The sequence below is a fragment of the Phoenix dactylifera genome, chromosome 16, assembly GCF_051530095.1.
Source record: "Phoenix dactylifera cultivar Ajwa chromosome 16, Ajwa_hap1_PhDact_Kaust_v1.1, whole genome shotgun sequence".
NCBI lineage: Eukaryota > Viridiplantae > Streptophyta > Magnoliopsida > Arecales > Arecaceae > Phoenix > Phoenix dactylifera.
Window position 1 is genome coordinate 18,778,020 of NC_143205.1, and position 22,286 is coordinate 18,800,305.

General features: G+C 38.7%; 2 protein-coding genes across 3 annotated transcripts; one reads left to right on the forward strand and one right to left on the reverse strand.

The window, feature by feature from the left end:
- Positions 1-11,827, forward strand: LOC103717693 (protein argonaute 1A-like). 2 transcript variants are annotated; one of them, XM_008806176.5, is made up of 23 exons: positions 1-195; positions 3,652-4,352; positions 4,444-4,652; positions 4,749-4,898; positions 4,989-5,122; positions 6,399-6,508; positions 6,884-6,990; positions 7,115-7,253; positions 7,413-7,529; positions 8,463-8,570; positions 8,692-8,763; positions 9,058-9,180; positions 9,299-9,464; positions 9,640-9,761; positions 9,843-9,980; positions 10,099-10,241; positions 10,358-10,420; positions 10,492-10,555; positions 10,653-10,788; positions 10,946-11,019; positions 11,140-11,234; positions 11,321-11,352; positions 11,461-11,827. In XM_008806176.5, the coding sequence occupies exons 2-23, from the start codon at positions 3,660-3,662 to the stop codon at positions 11,673-11,675; spliced, it is 3,210 nt and encodes a 1,069-aa protein (XP_008804398.1). In that variant the 5' UTR covers positions 1-195; positions 3,652-3,659; the 3' UTR covers positions 11,676-11,827. The 2 variants fall into 2 exon arrangements, with proteins under 2 accessions (XP_008804398.1, XP_088568742.1); XM_088712616.1 differs by having other exon boundaries at positions 6-195; positions 4,444-4,898.
- A 257-nt stretch (positions 11,828-12,084) lies between these two features.
- LOC103717684 (sucrose synthase 7-like) lies at positions 12,085-16,622 on the reverse strand. The gene is made up of 17 exons (XM_039115077.3): positions 16,340-16,622; positions 16,092-16,224; positions 15,847-16,001; positions 15,564-15,756; positions 15,346-15,464; positions 15,030-15,246; positions 14,854-14,949; positions 14,576-14,749; positions 14,363-14,479; positions 14,039-14,205; positions 13,726-13,950; positions 13,265-13,586; positions 12,924-13,168; positions 12,698-12,836; positions 12,522-12,610; positions 12,415-12,438; positions 12,085-12,305 (listed from the first exon to the last, which is right to left on the reverse strand). Exons 1-17 carry the CDS (start codon positions 16,441-16,443, stop codon positions 12,242-12,244), a joined length of 2,583 nt encoding a protein of 860 aa, XP_038971005.3. The 5' UTR covers positions 16,444-16,622; the 3' UTR covers positions 12,085-12,241.
- Positions 16,623-22,286: the final 5,664 nt, after the last annotated feature.

Sequence of the window (22,286 nt, forward strand, 5' to 3'; positions counted from 1 at the left end):
GCTTTGGCATTTTCTCGGCATCCCCGTGGGGGCGGAATCCTATTTGGACTCTCCCTTTCCTTTTCGCTCTACACCTACTGCTTTAGGTTAGAGTTCTTACGGAAAGAGAGGGGAGGGACAGAGAGCGGTTTTCCGAGGCGGTTTTCGGGGGAAGAAGCGGTTTCTGGCCTCCAGCACCCCGTTTGCCGGTACAAGGTATAGCCGTTTTCTCACTCTACTTCGCTCTTCTTCTTCGATTTCTCTGGTTTAGGGTTCATCGGATTATCGTAGATCGGTTGCATCTGCTTTATTCCTTTTTTTTAGCTCTTTTATTCGATCTAGCTGCATATCCTTGTGTTATTTTTTTGAGCTTTTCGGAGACATTTTGGAAGGAAATATTGGTTTTGAGAAATGCATGCTTATTGGCTTCGCTTATTTTGTTTTGATTTTTGCGATTTTTTTGTTTAATTTGGTGTTGAAATGGCGGAGGGTAGGAGGAGACTGAGATCGAGCTCGTTTTCGCTTTCTTGGAGCCCTAGCGGGTGAGATTGAGCTTTTATTGTGATCGATGGTGTTTATCCTGGTTATTTATAGTGTTTTTTTAGTGCGATCAGTTGTTTTGATTTGCTTTCGAACTATTTGATGGCAGGGCCTAGTTTGGTATTTTGTTTCTAATTCAGAGGACTGTAGATCCACCGATTTTTTTCCCTGTTTCGTGGCCTCTGATCTTTGGCCTCGTTTCCTCTTATTTTTGTATTTCCGGTTTGATTTTACTTCTCCCTAGGGTTTTAGACGATCAAGTATATCTACGCTGTTATCCTTTATACTTTTTAGACGTGCCTTTGGGGTTGAGGATTTGGATGTATCTGTCCTTAGTCCCCTCTTTGTAATCGGTTAACAAGAGGCATTCGTTATTTCTCTCGGTTTTACAACCTTTTCCCTGTTGTCTTTTTTGCTCTTTGTTCTTTTTTTTTTCTGGGTGGGGTTCTTGTGAATTGGTTATCGATAGATAAAAGATTAGAGAACAATGTAGCTTTGCACTTTCTTGTGATTTGGTTATGGTTAGATACAAGATTAGAGAACGGTGTAGCTTGGCCCTGTCTCTGATTTCGCTGAGTTTTTATCTGTGTTTCTTTTTTTTAAAGAAAAAATAAAGCTACCTTGTTAAGACTCACCTTTCTGTCATCATTTCTTCTATTTTTTTCTTCTCCCTCCCAAATTAATGTTTCATCTCGACGCATTTTCCTATATTCTATGCATGTTGTTTCTACTTCTATGTGTGCTTTTTCATCAAATTCATTTTTGTGTACAATAAAGGAATTTTATTTATTAGGCGGATGTATTACTTCAGTAGAACCTGATTATGATAGTTTTGGAGCTTGCTTGGCTTTCTTTTAAGTGTTACGATATTTGTTCTGTAGTTCTAGTGGAGCCATCATATCTAGATTACCAACGTAAGAAATGATTATCCTTTCTGTATCAATTTTTGGTTTCAGATATTGAAATTTCCATAATTTGATTGTATAGGAGTTATAACATTTACAGAGTTTTGTGGGATGCATTACTTTTTGCCAAATGTATTATTTCAGTTGTTTCATAACCAGTTATTGATGTTTTTGAAATCTCTTTGGTTGCCTTCCATGTTTTGTAGTTTATGTCCTTAGTGTTTAATAGAGCTGTCCCACTTGGATTACCAATAAAGAAGTGAATATCTTCTTTGGAATATTTTTGATATCAAACTATACCTGTTGCTCCCTCCCTGCCCGTGTTTGAATTAACTGTGGATGGTTCGTGAATGTTCTTGCTAACCTTCGCCAATAAATTTTCTTCTGTGAAACCTGCTGTTATATCCTGTGAAATTTTGTGGTAAAATCTTGCAGTTGGTGTATCAGATGTGCTGTTTTGGAAATTTGAGGCACTTATCATCTATTATGCTGTTTCATGTTTTAATTGTTGATTTTAATCATTTACATTTATGCATTGACACATTTGCAGTGTTGCAGGTAACTCTATATTTTACTACTTGTGTTTGTTTCAGTTGCTTTTAAGAACAATTTTAATGATGGTTTTGAACATCTCCAGTTGTTGTGATTTATGCCTGTTGATTTTGTTTGATCATCCTATTTGGATTACTGAGATATCTTCTGCATATCTTTTTGTGAATCAGAAAAGGATTTGGTTCATATGCGCTTTACTTCAGTGTACCTAGGAATGTTCATGAACTTATGTAGGGTTACCCTCTGTGCAGCAAATTTTCTTTAAGGTGGAATATGCAAATCTCTTTAAAATCTGCTGGTGTATCCTGGACAGTCTTTTCAAATCTTGCCAAGAACGTATCATATTTGCTATTTTGGAAAACAATTTATAGGGTTTTATGTGTATGTCCCTAGGCATTTGTATTATTTCATGTTATATACAAATGTATTTTATTATTCTTAATTGCTGGCACTGAATATTGCCAGTTGTGCTCAGTAATGATTCTATTCTGCAGATCTTTTCGGTTTGCATTGTCTTTGGTTCTTTGTATCTATGATGCACCTTGGCACGAACTCTTATTATAAATAGACTCACGTCAGGTCATTTCATCTAGCTTGCAAAACGATCAGGGATATCTGCCTATGGGTGCTCATGGAGGTGCGACACAATATTTATGGAGGTTTTTGTTCATTAGATAGGGCTTTGTTATTTCCAGTTTTTCAACTATTTAGGCCGCGTTTGGTATCATCTCTACTTTTTTTTAAATAATTGGAAATGGGAAATCTATTTCCATTTGATTTTCAGATTTCCAACAATAGAAAATGTTTGGGGCTCTCTCTCTATTTCTCTCTTTAATGATATCACCATCGGCGGAAGGCCATGGTGGAAGACGGAAGCATGGAACCGAGCAAGCATTGAGAGGGTGGGGAGTGGGAGAGGTGGGGCAATTGGGGAAAATGCAACGGGAGCCGCTCAAATGGGAGATTGCTCGACTAGACTGACTAATGCTGGGAATGGATGGCTACGACCATTCCTAAGGGAATGAACAAACGGACGGGTGCCAACAATGAATGAACGGATGTCGGAAACAAACTAAATAAATGTCGACTCCTCCGATCCTATGGCATGTGCAGGTCTCTAGGCCCTAGTGGAGGAGGAAGTGGTGGTGGGATTGAGGATGGTGGCGAGGTGGAGTCACCAAAGAGGCTGGTGGCGGCGGGGTGGAGGAAGAGGGCGGTGAAGGCCTTGAGGAGGCGAAAGGGCGGCACTGAGATCGCGAGGTCAAGCGGCAGGATGAGAAAGGGGTGAAAACCCACTTTTTTTTAAAAAGTGGAAGTGAATAAATTTTCACGTCCACTTTTTCTAGAAATAATGAAATTTATTATATAAAAAATAGAAACATAGTAACCAAACATGTTTTCTGTATTCGATTCTGTGTTTCTGTTTAAAAGAAAACATGAAAAAAAGGATGCCAAACAGGGTGTTGGTGTAGATTATTGTATTAGACTACAGTTGTTGGATAGGGCTTTGTTATTTCCTATTTTTGCAACTGCTTGGTGTAGGCTATTGTAGTAGTTTTTGATTATTTTGCTGTCATTCTTGTCAAGGTTCATATGCATGTGTCTATATGTTCATACTTTGTTCTATTAGGTTTATATGCATGTGTATATATATTTATAAGTTCTTCTATTGCAGTTGCCAACATGGTGAGGAAGAGAAGAACTGAACCTTTGGATTCTGGGGAGAGCTCACAATCTGCAGAGTCTAGTGGCAGCGGTGGGCGAGGTGGGCCCCAGCATCCAGCTGAAAGGGCTCCAACTCAGCAGCATGGAGGAGGAGGGCGGGGTTGGGGTCCAGCACCTCAACAGCCCCAGCAAGGAGGTCGTGGCAGGGGATACTATCAGGGACGAGGTGGTGGAGCGCAGCCTCGTGGTGGAATGGCATCACAGCAGCAAGGTGCCCCAGCATCTGAATACCAGGGACGTGGCGGGCCATTTTCTAGAGGTAGAGTGCAGCCTCAGCAGCATTATGGTGGCCGCAGGGGAGGTGGAAGTATGGCTGGTGGACATGGGGTTGGCCCCTCTGCGGGTCCGTCAAGACCACCAGCACCCGAGCTGCACCAAGCAATGCAAGCTCCATATCAAGCATCGCAGGCAAGTTCATCTAGGCAGCCAGAGATGTCTGCTTCTCAGATGACTCAACAGTTCCAAGAGCTCTCTGTTGAGGGTGAAACTACACCTAGTCAAGCAAGCCAACCTGTGGTTCCACTGGCATCATCAAGCAAGTCTCTGAGGTTTCCACTGCGCCCCGGGAAAGGGAGCTCTGGTGACAGATGCGTGGTGAAGGCGAATCATTTCTTTGCTGAGCTACCTGACAAGGATCTTCATCAGTATGATGTGAGTTTGCCTGTAAAATATCGTGTAAATCTATTATAGTTCGTATCCACATTTTTTCCACTGACTAGTCATTTTTGTCATATTCAATCAGGTCTCCATCAAGCCAGAAGTTACGTCGCGTGGTGTAAACCGTGCTGTGATGGAACAGCTAGTAAGACTCTATAGGCAGTCTTATTTAGGAGGCCGTCTTCCGGCCTATGATGGCAGGAAGAGCCTTTATACAGCTGGTCCACTGCCGTTTACCTCTAGGGAGTTTCAAATTACTTTAATAGATGAGGATGATGGTTCGGGCACTGAAAGGTCTATTGTTCTGAGCACTAATATATCTTTTGAAGATATGTTTATTTCTAATTTTATGTGGCTGACTGAATCATTAAATGTATTCCTATTCTGCAGGCGACAGAGGGCTTTTAATGTTGTTATCAAATTAGCTGCACGCGCAGATCTTCATCACCTAGAAATGTTTTTAGCTGGGAGGCAAGCAGATGCTCCCCAAGAAGCTCTTCAAGTGCTCGATATTGTGCTACGTGAGTTGCCTACTACGAGGTATCTTCCATGTGCTTGATGTCCCACATATTGCTGCTTTTGTATTTGCTGAGTGTTGAAAATGATGGCACACATTGCTGTCATTTACAGATATTCACCTGTTGGTCGGTCGTTCTATTCACCTCATCTAGGGAGAAGGCAACCACTTGGTGAGGGATTGGAGAGTTGGCGTGGTTTTTACCAGAGCATTCGCCCTACTCAGATGGGCTTGTCACTAAACATTGGTACCAACGCTCCCTTTTTCTGTCAGTATGTGCCTTAATGCTTTTGAGATTCAAACATGTCGTTTGACAATCCAAATGAACTGTAATTCAGACTTATATTAATACAAAGTAAAATTTTTGTTTTGATCTGTAAAATTGTGTTGATGCTTAAAAGATAATTACTGTTTTAGAAGAAATTTGCAACATCATAGCATGCATTCAGTGTGTTGGTCATATCAAGTGAGGCAAGCATGACATGCATACCTAGTACTTTCTGTTCAGTAGTTTTATCATGAAGTACATGGGAGCCTTCTTATGTCGGGGATTGCATATTTGAACTTCTGCAGCATGTATTGCAGCATGAGATTTCTTTATTACTTATTTACAATAAGAGAGTTTCTTTATAATTTCACTTTAGATGAAGTGTTAACAGTTTGCCTGTACCAAGCAACTTAAATGTGAAGGATGGGAAGACTGCTGACAATTTATATGAATTGCCTCTACTTCAAATGATATTTTGTTTTTCTATGACCAACAAAAATATGCTTTTCTTATAAGTAGTGCTTGCTGTTCTATTATGGACATCTGACCCCTTCCCTCACGTTAGTTGAGCTTTTTTATGTTGCTTTATTTATATGTATGTATGTATGTATATATATATATATGTGTGTGTACTTCCAATATCCTGAACACTTTATCCATTTCATGTGCATTGCAACATTATTCATCCTCTGAATGTAATGAACCTTATGAATCTTACAAAATGTGTTTTGCATAGCACAGAGAAAGCACCACATTGTGTGTTCAATAAGCTTCTAAGGGAAAGCAGGATGTATGCTATGTAGCATACCCTGTTTCTCACCATGGCATCTGTAGGCTTTGTTTTGTGGGTGCGTGCTTAATTTCTAATTTGAAGTTGAAGGCATCACAAATCTTGTTATTGGAGAGTAATTTGTATGAGATAGTTGTGTTAATATGTATATGATGCTTTCTCAATAATAAATAGTCTCTGAGTGCAGAAATTTTATGTTCAATAGGCTTCTAAGAAAACGTAGAATGAATAGCATGCAGTACGCTGTGTCCACAGAGCATGCATTATTTTCAAAGGGTTCATTTTTACCGTCTACTTTGAAGTTCAAAATATCACAGATCTTGTTATGGCGAGTTATTTGTATTTTGTTAATGTGTATAGTATGTTTTCTTAAGAATAAACTATATAGTGCATATGAATTTATTTCTTTAAACTGCCCTATCATTGCAGATTTTTTCACTCCAGTTAATTTACTCTCTTTTCCAGATATGTCATCTACTGCATTCATTGAACCACTGCCTGTCATTGACTTCGTCACCCAGCTTCTAAATAGGGATGTCCAAGCGAGGCCACTGTCTGATGCTGACCGTGTGAAGGTCCTTTTCTGAGCCTTTATTTTCTGTTTTCTTGAAATTATGCTCTTTTACTTTCTTCTTGATGTGCAAAGACGTTTCAAAATAAGATTTTTTGGGATTTGCAAAATTATTGCAGGTTGTTTTTACCTATTTTTACTTGAAAGCGAAGCTTACACTAGTTGACCGAACCCGAACATTTTGATATTCAAGTTTAGGCTGATACTGTTTTTCCCTTTGTTCAGATAGAATTTGTTATTGATTTATTCAACTCAGTGGATTTTAATTATATCAATAATTAAGAGTAGGTGGCATTCCCTTCAAAAAAAGAGTTAGTGGTGTTCGATTTCATGTTATGGTGACATGTTAAAATGCCACTGTTCTCTATACATTTACCAGATCAAGAAGGCTCTAAGAGGAGTGAAGGTTGAGGTCACTCATCGTGGGAATATGCGCAGAAAATATCGCATATCTGGTTTAACATCGCAGGCAACTAGAGAACTAACGTATGGAGTTTCTCTCTTTCAGCTTTTTTTTTACTGCTGCTATTAGTGTTCTTGAGAATGCCATTATAGCTAACCTGAGTTTTCTATGTTCTATCTATTTATCATGGAAACACATGAACAACAGCTTCCCAGTTGATGAAAGAGGTACTATGAAGTCTGTTGTGCAGTATTTTCAGGAGACCTATGGTTTTACCATCCAACACACCAATTTGCCTTGCCTGCAAGTTGGTAACCAGCAGAGGCCAAATTATCTGCCTATGGAGGTGAGTTTGCATATGCTTTTATATTGTATGGATAATACTTCTTCTTCTTTTTTTTGGCTTATGATTATTTTTTTGTTTAAAAAAACGTTTTCAATCTCCTTGTTATAGATTTCATGCTAATCTTTTCTTTTTCTTTCTTTCACTGGGTAATGTTTTTAGGTTTGTAAGATAGTGGAAGGGCAGAGATATTCAAAGAGGTTGAATGAGAGGCAAATAACTGCTCTTCTGAAGGTTACATGTCAACGTCCTCAAGAGCGTGAGCGTGATATTATACAGGTGATGCTTCTGGCTTAATTTCATCGATCATTTTCAAAAGCCCTCCCTTGGTTTTGTTTTTGATAAAAATGCCTCATTTTATTTTAGCATAGTTATATTCTAGGAAGCAGGGATACTTGCAAAATCATATGCCTTCATACTGTATGTGTATCAGATATTGATATTCATTGGATGCTTCTTCGATACATGTCCTAGACTAATATTAAGTATCTTATTTTTTTAAATAAAAAAAGACATTTCACAGATTTCTTGGTTACAATTTAGATGCTTCCCCACCTCCAAACATGAGGGGAAGGATGTTTTCTTTCTTTTTCTAATGTTGACTTTCTAAATGTGAATGATCAAATTTGAAGGTTATGCTGTTTCCTTTAAAATATGAATTATGGATTGTGGTTGTGTTTGAATGATAACTAAGTGATCAGCTTGTAAAAGTTGATGCTATTGTATAAAGTATGGATTATGTTATTTTGATAGCCTTATGTGCTTTCTAGATGCTATGCACACACACGTCTATGTATGTATGTATCTGCGCTCGTGCGCATATTAAGATTTGCCATATTGATAATCTATATCATGTTGTTCCGTAGCTTTTATCCGTATCCATGCTTCATTTGTTGTAGTATCTTTTATATTTGAGTTTGTAATTAGACTTGCTGTTGAATTTCATTTTACTATGGAGCTTTTCGCATTTGTATTTCCACATTGCTATGCTGCTGTTTTATTTCCTTGTTTCCACTTTCACTTCAATTTGACCTATAATATCTATACCTTTTGATTATCATGATATTCACATTGTATCCTATTGATACAGGGTACAATACATGTTGGTTTTGTTTCCTTCTGTTGTGTTTTTCTTCAAATGTTGATGTAAACATGGAATAGAATAATTATAAGAAAAAAATTATCATGTTAAAACATCTCTTTTGCCCTCAGACGGTTCATCACAATGCTTACCATGATGACCCTTATGCAAAAGAATTTGGCATCAAGATCAGCGAGAAACTTGCATCAGTTGAAGCACGGGTTTTACCTGCTCCCTGGGTGCGTGGAACAAGCAAATTAAGTTCTTGTTGGAATAACTCTTTGGCAATGCTACAATGCAATCTTTCTGATTTTGATAACTATTCCATCTATTATTGATTGCATTTTGTTTGATCTGCAGCTTAAATACCACGACACTGGTAAAGAGAAGAATTGCTTGCCAAGGATTGGCCAGTGGAATATGATGAATAAGGTATTGTATATAAAGATTTCACCAACATGAAATGGTTTTGGTGCATGTTAATCATGACTGCTGTTCCTTTGATGGTTTAGATATATCATTCATTAATGAACATGACCTTAGTAACTAACTTTTCCTTGTACATTACCCCCTCTATCAATCCGAACTGAGCGCTGCCATGAGACTTTATGGCTTGTGCTGTAGCCATGCCTTCTTTCATGCAGTAATTTAAGCATGCCACCATAACTATATTATATGATTTTATTATTGGACTGCCTTTTGCCTTACAATCCCAGTCTAATGTAGAAAATGGTGAATGGCGGGAGAGTGCAATATTGGGCATGTATCAATTTTGCACGTAATGTGCAAGAAAGTGTTGCCCGTGGATTCTGTCATGAGCTTGCTCAGATGTGCCAGATATCTGGGATGGTATGTCTCCTTGATTATCCTGTTTGATTACATATTTTGGATACCTTTAATCGGTCACCTATTCCGATGTCATGTAAATAATATTCTACATCGATACTGCCATTGGAACTTCATACAGGAATTTTCTATAGAACCTGTGCTTCCTCCATTAAGTGCAAGGCCTGATCAAGTGGAAAGAGCTCTAAAAGAACGATATCATGATGCAATGAGCACACTTCATCCCCAGGGCAAAGAACTTGATCTACTTATTGTAATATTGCCTGACAATAATGGTTCTCTGTATGGTATTCATCCCACTCTGTCCATCTTTTTTGAATTGACTCATATACACCTGTTTGTTTGTCAACTTTGAGATTTTAATTATCTTGGTCCCATGATACAGATTCTTTTAATTAGTTCCCAGATTATCAAGTTTTTATCAGGATGCTATATTTGGCTGTTGCTTTGCCTTCATGTCAGGTGATCTAAAACGGATCTGTGAGACCGATCTTGGATTAGTGTCTCAGTGTTGTTTGACCAAACATGTTTTCAGAATGAGCAAGCAGTACCTGGCAAATGTTGCTCTCAAGATAAATGTGAAGGTGCGAATGCTCTCAGGCTTCTTTTCCTTCCTTTTTACCCTCAATCTTTTCCACAACTTGACAAGAATGTTTTGATTAAAGGTTGGGGGAAGGAACACAGTCCTTATGGATGCATTGACAAGGCGGATACCTCTGGTTAGTGACAGGCCTACCATTATTTTTGGTGCTGATGTGACACATCCTCATCCTGGGGAGGACTCCAGTCCCTCTATTGCAGCTGTAAGATGATCCATCTTCATGCAGGAGACATGTGTTAACTTTTTATTTTTTTTTAAGAAAAAATATGTTTTGGTTATATGACTATATGCTCATTTGATTTCTCTTTGTTATCCTGCAGGTTGTAGCTTCTCAAGACTGGCCAGAGGTGACAAAGTATGCTGGATTAGTTAGTGCTCAGGCCCATCGTCAAGAATTGATTCAAGATTTGTTTAAAGTTTGGCAAGATCCTCAACGTGGAACTGTCACTGGTGGCATGATAAAGTATGGATTGATTGTGTTGATTTACATGATTTCTTGTCACTTAGGATTGGTTGATTGTATCGTTGGCATCCGGAAGTTCATTTGAGAGGACTCATATAACATCACTAAATGTGCAGGGAGCTTCTAATTTCCTTTAAGAAGGCTACTGGGCAAAAGCCACAGCGAATCATATTTTACAGGTGGGATCCTTGGATAATTTTCCTTAATGCTTTTCTGTTGTGCAGAATTACTGATGGTGTTTTCTTTGTAGGGATGGAGTTAGTGAAGGGCAATTTTATCAAGTTTTACTGTATGAGCTCGATGCAATTCGGAAGGTGTTGCATTTGGACGTAGCTGTAGTCAGATCTTTATTCAATATTGCTGATGCATTGGTTGTCTAATGTGATTCATTTCTTTTTAAAATTGTCTCAGGCATGTTTCTCTCTAGAACAAAACTATCAGCCACCTGTAACCTTTGTTGTGGTCCAGAAACGCCACCACACCAGGCTGTTTGCAAATAACCATCGTGATCCCTACTCAGTTGATAAGAGTGGAAACATACTACCCGGTTAGTCCCTTGCTTAAACTACAAATGATTGAGCTAAATGATGCCATCCTGACTTTTCCCCCAACTTTTTTTTTTTTGTTGTGTTTTCCAAGTGCTTTATTTGTTTTGTTATTATAATCAATGTTGATCTGATTGTTGTCATCCTTGTAAATTGCAGGTACTGTTGTTGATTCTAAGATTTGCCACCCAACTGAGTTTGATTTTTACTTGTGCAGTCATGCTGGCATCCAAGTATATTTTCTCCTATCTTTGCAACTGTTCCTTATTGTTTGTTTATTCATGTTTTTATGTATTTTCAATCCTCCTGATTGGTATTGAAATATTAACTTTATGCGGTGTTATATTTATAAGGGTACAAGCCGTCCTGCTCATTACCATGTCTTGTGGGATGAAAACAAATTCACTGCTGATGGTTTGCAAACTCTTACGAACAACCTTTGCTACACGTAAATCTCTCCTTATTCCTGGTGTTTCCTCGGACCATGCTGTCAGCTCTTAATCTGTTTTACTAAATTCTGGATTGTTTTTGCAGCTATGCAAGGTGCACGCGCTCTGTATCCATTGGTAAGTTGCTAGTTTCCAGTCCTTACCATTGGTTTATTCTTCCCTAGGGGCTAGGGATGAGCTTGTAGCCTCCCATGTGTGATGATTGTTTTATCTTTTCTTCGACAGTGCCACCTGCATACTATGCTCATCTGGCTGCTTTCCGGGCCCGCTTTTATATGGAACCAGAGACATCAGATAGTGGTTCTTTGGCAAGTGCAGCTGCAGCTGGTCGTGGGTTTCCAGCTGGTGGACCACGCAGTACTCGGGTCCCTGGTAGCACATCTGTGAGACCCCTCCCCGCGCTAAAAGAAAATGTCAAGAGAGTCATGTTTTATTGCTGAGCCATGTAAAACGCTTGGCCTCCTACTGTTACTGCTTAATTAAAGTTGACTAGTACCCTTCTGTTTGTAGGATGTTGTTAAATTTCATGGTCATTCATGTGAGATGTGACTTGGAGACGTAATGCTTAATGCATATTTGAGATTCTTGTTGAGTTTTATGGTCCTTCTGGGGGCATAAAATATATGCTAAATATTGCAACCCTTTGCACCCGGAATGAGCATCACGATGGCTGGACTGCTGAGGGTTTGTCCTGGCAACTGTTTTTGGGGACCGGATTCTGTTTTTTCATCTTGGGGCCTGAAAGACACTCTCCTGCTTTATAGAACTGATGAGTCTGCTTAATGTTTGGTGCCGTGTTCCTGCAGAAACGTTTGGGCACTGCTGCTTTGAAATGACTCACTGCTTATATGGATAGTATTTTTGATCTGGTCTCATTGCTCATAAATCTTGTTACTACAACATGTCATTCGTTTACAGGGGTCTATTTCAAACAACAGGGTGAGGTACAGATTCAATCGTTCAAATATAAAACATACGTTTGGCAGGTATTTTGCTGCTACTTTGTTCAAGAAGCACTTTCGGTGGCTCTCTCGGACGGTGCTTTTGGCGTGAGGCAATCCGTTATAACCCTGAGAGCACGCAGAATTCGGTGATCAACTGAGCAACCTATAATATTTCATCGTTTAAGAAAAGCGAGATCAGCGAAAGCATTGAGATAAAAGGAACCTAGAGTCTCACCTTATCAAACGTGGTTGCTTGCGTCTGCAGTAGTTCCAAGATCAAGTTGTTAGTGACTGCTGCGCTTGAATATCCATTGTAAAATTCTAGAGAGTAGGCAAACTTGCCTTTCTCCTGGCAGTGGCTCAGGTTTTGTTACAGCCTTTGATGGGGCCTGCAGCTGAGCTTGATCACTTGCTAAGAGAACCATTTTGGCCTGCCAGCAGGGGAAAAATTGTATTACCAATAGCAAAAATTTTATCAATCTATTTATTTATTTGCTGAACGCTCCTTTCTAACTCACCAAATTTCTGAACTGGAGATTGTAGAGCAGCTGAATATATCGCTGTTTGGCTTGCTTCTCATCCTTGTTCTGTTGCCTCCAGAAGCCGTAGACCGATCCCATGTTCAATACCTTGGTTGCATAAATCTTCCATGTGTAGCTGTCATAACATAAGTCGTTTGTCAATTACTACATCATGTTCGCCAAGATATTGTTCTCATCTAGTCATCTTGCTGATTGATATTACCATTCATATATCCGTTGGAGCCCAGCTGTTGACACCTTATTCCAGTAAGTGCTGTCCTCCCGGCATTTCTCAAAGAAATCTGCAATCTTGTTGCTAGATTCCTCTCCGTTATTAGGATCAATATGGAAACCAGAAACTTCATCAACAATGATCTCTGCCGGTCCTCCTTTGTTTGTAGCAAAGGTCGGCAGGCCACAGTTCATCGCCTCTATGACTGTAAGTCCAAATGCTTCATACAAAGCAGGCTGAAACAAAGGAAGGCAGCAGATAATTCTCATTTTCATAGATAAATTAGGTATAATTTAGGTGATGGTAGCAAGTTTGGAAAGTATAATTCAAACCTGAATGAAAGCTCCCTTGGTATCAGCAATGCAACGGTATAGCTCACCATTCCGAACCCGATCATTCTGTGCCTTTATCCATCTTATCTGACCTGTCAATTTGTATTTTAAAATCAGCGAATGCATCTTGTTGATCTCGTTGATCTCTTCCCTGTCTTTTGATTTTGAGGGGTCAAAGAAACCTCCGACCACAACGAGGTTCACGAGCTCCCTCAGCCTCTTGTTATTCCCATACCATTCAACTAGCCCAGTTATGTTCTTGACTGTGTCGAGCCTTGCCATCGAGAATATGATTGGCTTATTTCTGTCTGCAAGGTGTCCTCTGTTTCCGCTCATAAAAGTATGTAACATTAGAATTTAATCTTCCTTTCAGAAAAAAAGAAAGAAAGAAAATTGAATTCATGTCTGGAGGAACTACTTCTGCTCTTCCTAGAAAATTACAGGTTGATTTTGAAACTTACATATGTTCCTCATTATCCACTTTGCTATACAGCAGCTCCTCGATGGCAGGATGAAACAAAGTCATGCGCTTCTGTTTCTGTGTGTAGGGGAAGTAGAGGGATTGATCGGCTCCCGGAGAAGCTATATTAAACTTAGGATCAAACACATTGATGCCCGAGGCAAATCGACAGAGCCCTGGAAGTGTAAATGCATAATGGCTCTCATACTGCCCAGGCCTATCCTTGCTGCACCATGAAAACATTCTATGCTGTTGATTCACAAGCACCCGTAATTTGGAGCACATAAAGAATCACTGATTGATTATATACTTACCTTCCAGCGATTTCTTGGAATGTACTTGTTATGATGAAATCAGTAGTATTCATCGAAATCATGTCGGCAGTGAATTGGCATGAGAAGTGGTACTTTGCGTCGAATTTCTTCCACTTGACATCAGAATCTTCATACTTCGTCTTTTCAAGAGCATGTGCAATGGTTCCCTAGTTTGTCAACCATATCAGTAACAATCCTTTGAAGCAGAATAAAATCACATTCTACACTGTGAGATCCTTTCCCTCTATATTTAGTAAGTAGTTTTAAAGCTCATTCTGATGTTGCATGGAGTGAAAGAGATGATAATAGCATCACCATCAGTACCTGAGTTACTCCTAGTTTGGTGGCCACCAGAGAAGCCACCAAGTTTCCATCAGTGTAGTTCCCAATGATCAGGTCTGGTTTCCCTTCCAAGTGGTCAAGAATTTTGGCAGCAGCATCCTGAGAACCCACAAACTTGATGACTTATTAATCAAATCATGCCCTTTTAAGGAAGCTACGGATCCTAAGATAAAAAAAACAGGATCAATTACATGCCTGAGCATATCTCTCGAGGTAAGGATAGATATCAAAACGAGAAACCCACTGTTGTAAAACTCGATCATCTCTCTTGAATGGCACCCGAAGGATGTGCGAGTGCTTGGTGTTGAGAATTGGCTCTAGTTCCTGGTTGCATTTAGTTCCCCGGGCTTCTGGTATCAGCCTGGTCACCTGCAATCACCTCCATTTGTTGCTTTTCCTTCGCTCACTAATTGTCATTCTATAGTTTTTCACTCGAATGAATCCTATCACAATGTTAACATTCTTAAGCTTACCACAAGAATTTGAGGCTGTGCACTCAACCCTTGTTGCTTGATTCTGAGGAGCAGTTCCTCTTCGAAGGCTTTTACCTGATCTAGGATGTAAACAACCTGCAGAAAAAGAAGAGTTCGGGAAATTATCATTCAGATTTTCTAGTTTGTTCCCTTCATTTGTGGATTGAATTCTATACCTGCCCACCAGTATCCGGCAAACCAAGAACATCTGCCTGTCCGAAATAGCCATGGGGAGAGAAGATCACAATGCTAAAGATGGTAGGGACTCTACTGAAAAATTTCTCCATGTTCGCAGGATCTGGTGCTTGAAGAACCTCAGACAGGCAGTGCAGGCTCCCCTTAACCCTTTCAGCAGTATCACCCCATCCCTTCTCCAGTCCCCACTCCTGAAATCTGTGGGACAAAAAAAGGAGCAAGTGAAAATTAGAGCGGACTTTTGAACCTTCTTCTCCAACGTTTGAAGCCTTTGTTAAGGAGAAACAGCAGAATCACCTTTGTTCGAACTTTTGGAATGGTGTGTTATTGGGAAGCGCACTGACAAACACTTCAGCCAAAAGCAGAGCTGTCTGGAGTTTGTTCACGGTGTCTAGCGTGTTATTAATCATTAACTTCTGCAGAGTTATTAGAAATGGTAATCGGTCAGATCTTTAAACTACTTGGTCGTCATAAGTTGTTAGCACAAACTTTTCTTTTGCTTCCAAAATTCTCACTTCTCCGCGGTGATTAAGGGCGAGCAAGTAGTCCAATAATGTTTTCATGCTCTCGGACTTCTCGTTCAGCTTGGATGATAAGAATTTGCATATAAACTGTGCCCCATTCCCTATGGATGATGGTAAGGTGAGGTGAGGTGTCAACAAATCAAAGGCTCCAAAATCCACTTCTAGAGCATGCTCATCCGTCGCCCTGCAATTTCCATGAATTACATGATTGTGAAACCTTTTAAGGACCAAATCCAGATTTATGTTTGGATCCGCTGATGATTAAGAATGATACCATTTCTCATCATATATTATTTCCTTGGATTTCAGGTATTCCGAAGGAGTGATTGCTTCGACTGTTAGATCCTCCGAATGGACCTTGACATACTCCCATATTCCAGGATGCGGCCTGACGGCGAATGCTACGATCGGAGGAAGGACGACGGCTTCCTGCCATTATGACATCACAGATTGAATTTACTTTGTTTAGATCCAAAAAACTGACAGTATCTGCAGCAAAAAATAGAATGAGCAGGCAACCTGGGTGCAACAAATGATGTAACCAAGGAAGCCTTCCATAAGCCTGTCCTTCTCCAGCTTATCGTCCACCGACTTCTCCAACTCTGCTACCAATTCCTGGTTCTTCATAAGCCTCCTACCCTTGGCGACATACCTGAGTTCCCAGTCGGGAGATGAAGATATTATCAAAAGTCGATATAGGATGCGAGGATGGGAAAACTTAATGGAAGATTATTTGATCAATGGATGGAGAGTATATGCATGCATACCTTGAAAAGCATCGTTTCATCTGGTACCGGCTCTGCCTCAAAGCTTCAGGCATGCTCTCAGCTATGCTGTCTGATCTCTTGAAGCTAAGAGAAGCTGCAGCCATTGTGGAAATTTGGGTGCTGCCCAAAGAATTCAGCTGGATTCAAGCTCCAAAGCCTGCAAAGAAAGCTAGGGTCTGGTTTGCGTAGAGTGCTGAAGGCAGCAATTTATAGCAAATTGGTTGCAGTTTACAATTGTATTGATTTGGATTGCAGACATGGATTTCTTTTACTTCACCGGCAGAAAGTCGGAATATGAGATTTCCTGGCTGGAGAAAATGTGGCCAGAGAGAAGCTCAAACCAGAGGACAAAGCACATTGCCTAGAGAGAAGTGATGCCAAAGAAAGATGGAAGGCAAGAAAGGCATATATCACAAGCTGGGAGATTCCTTGTTTGGTTCTCGAAATCTTTGACTCCCTGGTAATCTAGTTCGCTGAAAAGGAATAAAGCTTTTGGGATTGCCGAGGTTTGGAATTTTTCGATTTTTTTAATTCTATATTGTCTGTGATTCTATGTGTGTCAATATATATCTATATATTATTTCAACAAGTTCGCCAAGATTTCTTTGCTTACGTCACCGTTAGTTCTATAGCTTTTCGACCGTTGCATTGTTAAACATTTAAAAGAGAACCAACGGGAAACACCCGCCAAGAAAAGAAACTAAAAAGGCTGCGTTCGTTGAAGTTAACCAGATTCGATGATGTAGAGTTGGATCATGTCTCTGGCGGCCAACTCAACACACGGTAAAGTCAGCTAGTTTATTGATTAGATGGGTTTTATAAATGGACTAGTTATACTGTTTCCTAGCCCATGGAACTCAAATGAGTGCCCTCTCTTCCTATCAAGGATAGAGAAAAATCCTTTCGAGATTTTTTTTTTTTTCTCGCGATGATTTGTACTACGGATCCATTGAATAAAATCACAAAATAATAAATTCTAAAACGCTTTAGCCAGCTCCTCTTTTTCAACCCACAAAGTGCCTTGGAAGTGCTAGCCACATACCAAGCTATTCAGTCTGCGGTCCCGTTTGTCTTTTAAAAATATATTTGGCCTGAAAGGCCACGCCATCACTTAACATAGCCCAAATATTTTCAAACAGAGGGTGGCCGTTTTTCGAGATCCATTGAAGTCTAAGGTCCTTTTTTCGAGATCCATTGAAGTCTAAGGTTGTAATAGCAGCATTATTCCCTTGTGGGTTACGACATAACTCTGCAGAAACTGATATTAACTAACTCGCGGAATATAGCAGAATAGCGAGCTAACTCGCGGAGGCGTACTTTGTCTTGTGTCTGAGACCGTTGACCACGAGACTTAATATAGTCTCAATCCAGGCAATGTTCGGAGAGGCTCATGGTGGTCTCAATTGCCATCTCAAAAAAGATGTCAATGGCTTGCTTTTGCTAACGCCGCATAAAAGCCCGACAACACGTGCAGGCCGTAACACTTGACAGATATGAAAGCCAAAATAGGTTGGAGCATGCGGCCAAATTGATACCATCGACATGCATGCCACAACATGACATGCACACGATGCCTCGCCGCATGCATGGCACGGCCGAGCTGGGCGAGCGCACGCGTGCCAAAAACTAGAAGGCAGACTTCAATAAATATATCCTATATAAGATTATTAAATATAGGATTTAAATTTTAAACATTTTCAAAACCAAAACCAATAAAATTTCTAACAATAACAACAAATTTCAGAAAAAAAGGAAGCATAGTGCCATCATTTTCCAGATCACTATTCATTTAACATAAAATATTTTTGCTGGTACAGTTTTGGGAAAAAGATTAATAAGAAAGTTTGAGTTTTGAAGAAAGTATTGCACTCAGGAAATGGGTACTGGGACAAATAACAGCTGCTACTTAAATATTAAAACAGCAATATGTATAATAACATGATGACTCCCCTCTGAAATTGTTACAATGGTACGAAGGCCCGTTATTTCAGCTCTCAAGGCAGAAATTAAGTGAGAGCCGCATACATAAGGATGAAAGCGGGTCAGATTTTATTCGACCGTATTCGTTTTCGCATCTGATTCAGATCGGATTCAAATACTAATTTTTTGATCCGATCAGTTTCGGATACAAATTCGGATCCTTCAATTGATTCAGCCGGTTCCTCATCCGATTACCCTTTTTGGCTTTTTCTCTTCTTCATCTTCGAGCAACCAGCTAGGGTTCCAACGACCGAACGAAGCCCGACAATTGCAACCGACTGCTGGCGATGATTGGATTCAACCCTCTTTTCCTTCGACTCAGCCGACCTGCTTGCACCCTTTACGTCTTCTTCATCTTCAAATCTTAGTCTTCAAGCAACTAAGGTTCGGAAGGACCGAATGAAGCCCGACGATTGCAACCAGCTGCCAGCGACGGCTAGATTCAGCCTCTTTTTCCTTCGACTCGGCCAACCCGCTTTCACCCCTTTCCTCTTCTTCGTTATCAACACTTAGCGTTTGAGCAGCTAGGGTTTGGAGGGACCGAACGAAGCCCGGCAATTGCAATTGGCTATTGGCGACGACCGTGAGATTCCAGTGGAGGTGCCATTGAACTAGGTTTTGTTCATTTTTTTGGCTTTGGTTTGTCACGGTTTTTGCATCTGGGTTTCCTCTAATCAATTGAACCAAGCTTGATTTTTAATCATCTGGCTTTCATATTTTAGTGACTTGAAGAGACATGGTGATACAGAACTTTATGCATACACCCCATTTGGAGTAAATTAGCGACTATTTTGATTCACAATGTTGTCTGTGTTTTAGATTCATAAGACCAATTTTATAGAAAATGGTTGCACATTTCACTGCTTGGTCTTTACAAGTCACATATTCAACCTCTTTCTGACGAGAAATAGCTTTAGTAATACTCCGTTGTTCTGGATGTGCTAGAGGGCAGATGGTCCTAGGTGTTCTTGCATGTTTTGCCTTGGTGCATGTATTAATGGAATATGATTTTTTGATTGCAAGGAAACTAAGATTTAATATGATGAGCATCCTTAGATGTTAGTTAATCTTGCATGCTGAAGCATCCAAAAGTATGCCTAGTTTCTTTTAATTTTGTTCTAATTTGTTCTTGATTTTTGTGTTTTTCAGGACAAGGGAGATTCTTTAAATCATCGGGTTGCCTGATCTTATAGAAAAGGTTGAGGTTAAAGGTAAAGTGTAATCTATGTTTTCTGCCTACCATCCAAGGTTCTTGTTGGGTGCTCTGTCTCAATCTCCATGCCTCTAACTAGCAGACAAACTATCATCTAAGTTCATGTTTCTAATTCTATTTGAAGAGTCAAGTAGATAAAATTTCAACCTTTTGCATCAGTTACATCAAGTGCTTTAAATCTTGGCATCTCTACTTCCCTACACGTTCTCTTTCTCCATACTTGTGATCCAATTACTGATAGCATCTTGAAGCTCAATAGGTTCTTTTTGTTGAGACCATTCTGCTCCCTTTGACATGCCTTTAGCCTTAGGATTTCTCCACTCTAGCTTATATTTACATCTGCGTGCAATTCTGCCATGTCGTCTAAATATGGATAATATGCTCTAAGAAAGCAAGCTCTAGTATTCCACAGATTAAAAAAAAAAACAAATAACTTGGCATATATTTCCGAAAATATATATTAGATCCCGACAATGATGGTTGAATTTTAATTATTTTTGTCTTGTGGAACAATGATGTTTGTTAAAATTTCTTGCATCATTATACTATTTTGTATACTAGTAAATATATTTTTAATTATCATATATTTCATTTTTTTTAATTTGAATGTAGTTGTTATTAATCATGTCTTTTAGTGGGATTGTTGAAGATGCAAATAGTAAATCAGTTGAGCCTAGAAATCAGACAGAGGAGCAAAGAAAAAAGAAAAAGCTAGCATCTAAAATTTGAGCTAATTTTACAAAGTATGAAGTAGAAAAGGAAGCTATTCATCTCCGTGAAGCTATTCTGCTACTGTGTCGGATAGCTATTCTATCTCCATTGAAGATTCAAACAAATGAACATCAATTTATATACTATAATAAGGTAAATGAATATGATACAATTTTTTTTTAAAAAATAACCTATTATTTTTGTTTATATATGTTGAAACTGTTATACTAATATCATCATTTTTATTGTAGGGTGATTGGAGCATTGAAGATTGTCACATGATGTCATTCCATTACATTGAGCTATTCTACTTATTAGTTTTTGAAACTTTGCTAAAGATATTTTTGTTGCGATGTATTTGAAGTTTATCTTTGAATGAGATTAACTATGGTAGATGATGGTTATGTTTTTGATACTATTTATACATCTACATCCTTGCTCTTATATCATTTATCTTATGGGCATTATGCTACTTATTTGAATAATTTATCATCTAGGAGCTGTATTGAGAAAGCAAGTATACATTAATTTCTTGAATGATTTTTGTTTAGGAATATTCATACTTTTTAATTGATTTTCTTATTTTCTCATATTTGTATTTAGGTACTTCTGTTGCGAGTATGAACGAGCATACACTCATATTAACTAGGGAGAGTGTTCGTGATCATTTGGATTCTCAATATAAAATTCTTCTTATCTCTTTTTCCTAAATATCTTAGAGTTCTATGATCTAATTCTTACTTTAAATAGAGCTTTGAATTATTATTATCTCTTTTGCATGTACTAAATATTTACTAAAATTATAATTTTATAATAAAATCTATCTTTTATGAATATGTCATTATGATTTTTATTTTTGAATTCTTGCTTTCATTAAAATTTCGTTTCTTGCTTTTGATGAATGCTTGTTAAAATTATAATTTTTCATCGATATATCATTTATGATTATATGATTATTGTTAATTTTTATTATTGATAAATGCTTGTTAAAATTCTACTTTTTTAATTAATTTTTTTTTTATGATCATGTTTTATTGCTAGTTTTCATTATTGAATTTTGATCAAAATTTGATTAATATCCAAAACAATATCCAATTTATCCGTTTATAACAAATATGAATATGCTTAATATTCCATTCGTATATGTTTATAACAAATATAAATATGCTTAGTATCCAATTCGTATCCGTTTATAACAAATATGGATATTAATTTTGATATCCATTTAATATTTGTATCCGTTGAAAAATATGGATACAAATATGAATAAATTAATATTCGATCCAAATCCGATTTATTTTCAACCCAACGCATGCACAGCCATTAACATCATCAACAAACCAAAATTAAACAAAATCATAAATGTCCCCCATCGCTGCACTCTGAAGGGTGCTGCCAAGAGATTAATTAATGCATAGATACATAAAACAGTAAAGAGCAAACAATAGTAAAATGCCGTAGAAAACAGAACCAGGAACTAAGACATCAACACCAACTGGAAATCCAAACCAGCCGTACAACCTCTAAACGAATAGGGCATGCCATTCCTCGCTCCAACCATTACTAACGAGCCATAGCCCAATTATTAAAAATAAAGGCTTCAATCATGCATCGCATTTCGTTGCCATCAAATTAAAACTAGCACGCGTTTGCTCCTCCTTGTTGACAAACAGTTGTCTGCTTATGATACCGCCCAGCATAGGAAGAAATTAAACATGACCGACACATTTATCCAATCCTTGTAACTCCCTCTTCAATAATACTGGCTGGTTAACACCTCTCCAACAATCAGAAAGGAAGAAAGATACCCAGCATTAAAGGAAATATATGCACCAGACAGGTCAGGCAATTACAGCAATGCAGTATCATCTAGTTGGAGAAACTGAAAATTTAATAAAATCGAGCAGCTTCCCTATTTTCCCTAGGAGGCAGAGTATATAACCTCTGTATAGTTACATGAGTCGTACTATCCCCAGAACTTTCTGTGCTAGACTTTAGACAGCACGGATCTCGCGACATTTCTCAATTCTACATTACAAATGA

Bases quoted from the DNA above. Each gene is read 5' to 3' on its own strand.
- LOC103717693 (XM_088712616.1), top strand. From the start codon at position 3,660: ATGGTGAGGAAGAGAAGAACTGAACCTTTGGATTCTGGGGAGAGCTCA. The intron at 7,530-8,462 runs GTGATGCTTCTG...TTTTGCCCTCAG, and splicing joins GTGAGCGTGATATTATACAG to ACGGTTCATCACAATGCTTA. The intron at 10,421-10,491 runs GTGGGATCCTTG...TTTTCTTTGTAG, and splicing joins CAGCGAATCATATTTTACAG to GGATGGAGTTAGTGAAGGGC.
- LOC103717684 (XM_039115077.3), bottom strand. From the start codon at position 16,443: ATGGCTGCAGCTTCTCTTAGCTTCAAGAGATCAGACAGCATAGCTGAG. The intron at 15,757-15,846 runs GTATCATTCTTA...TGGAAATTGCAG, and splicing joins ATAATATATGATGAGAAATG to GGCGACGGATGAGCATGCTC. The intron at 13,951-14,038 runs GTAAGTATATAA...TTCATGGTGCAG, and splicing joins TTCCAAGAAATCGCTGGAAG to CAAGGATAGGCCTGGGCAGT.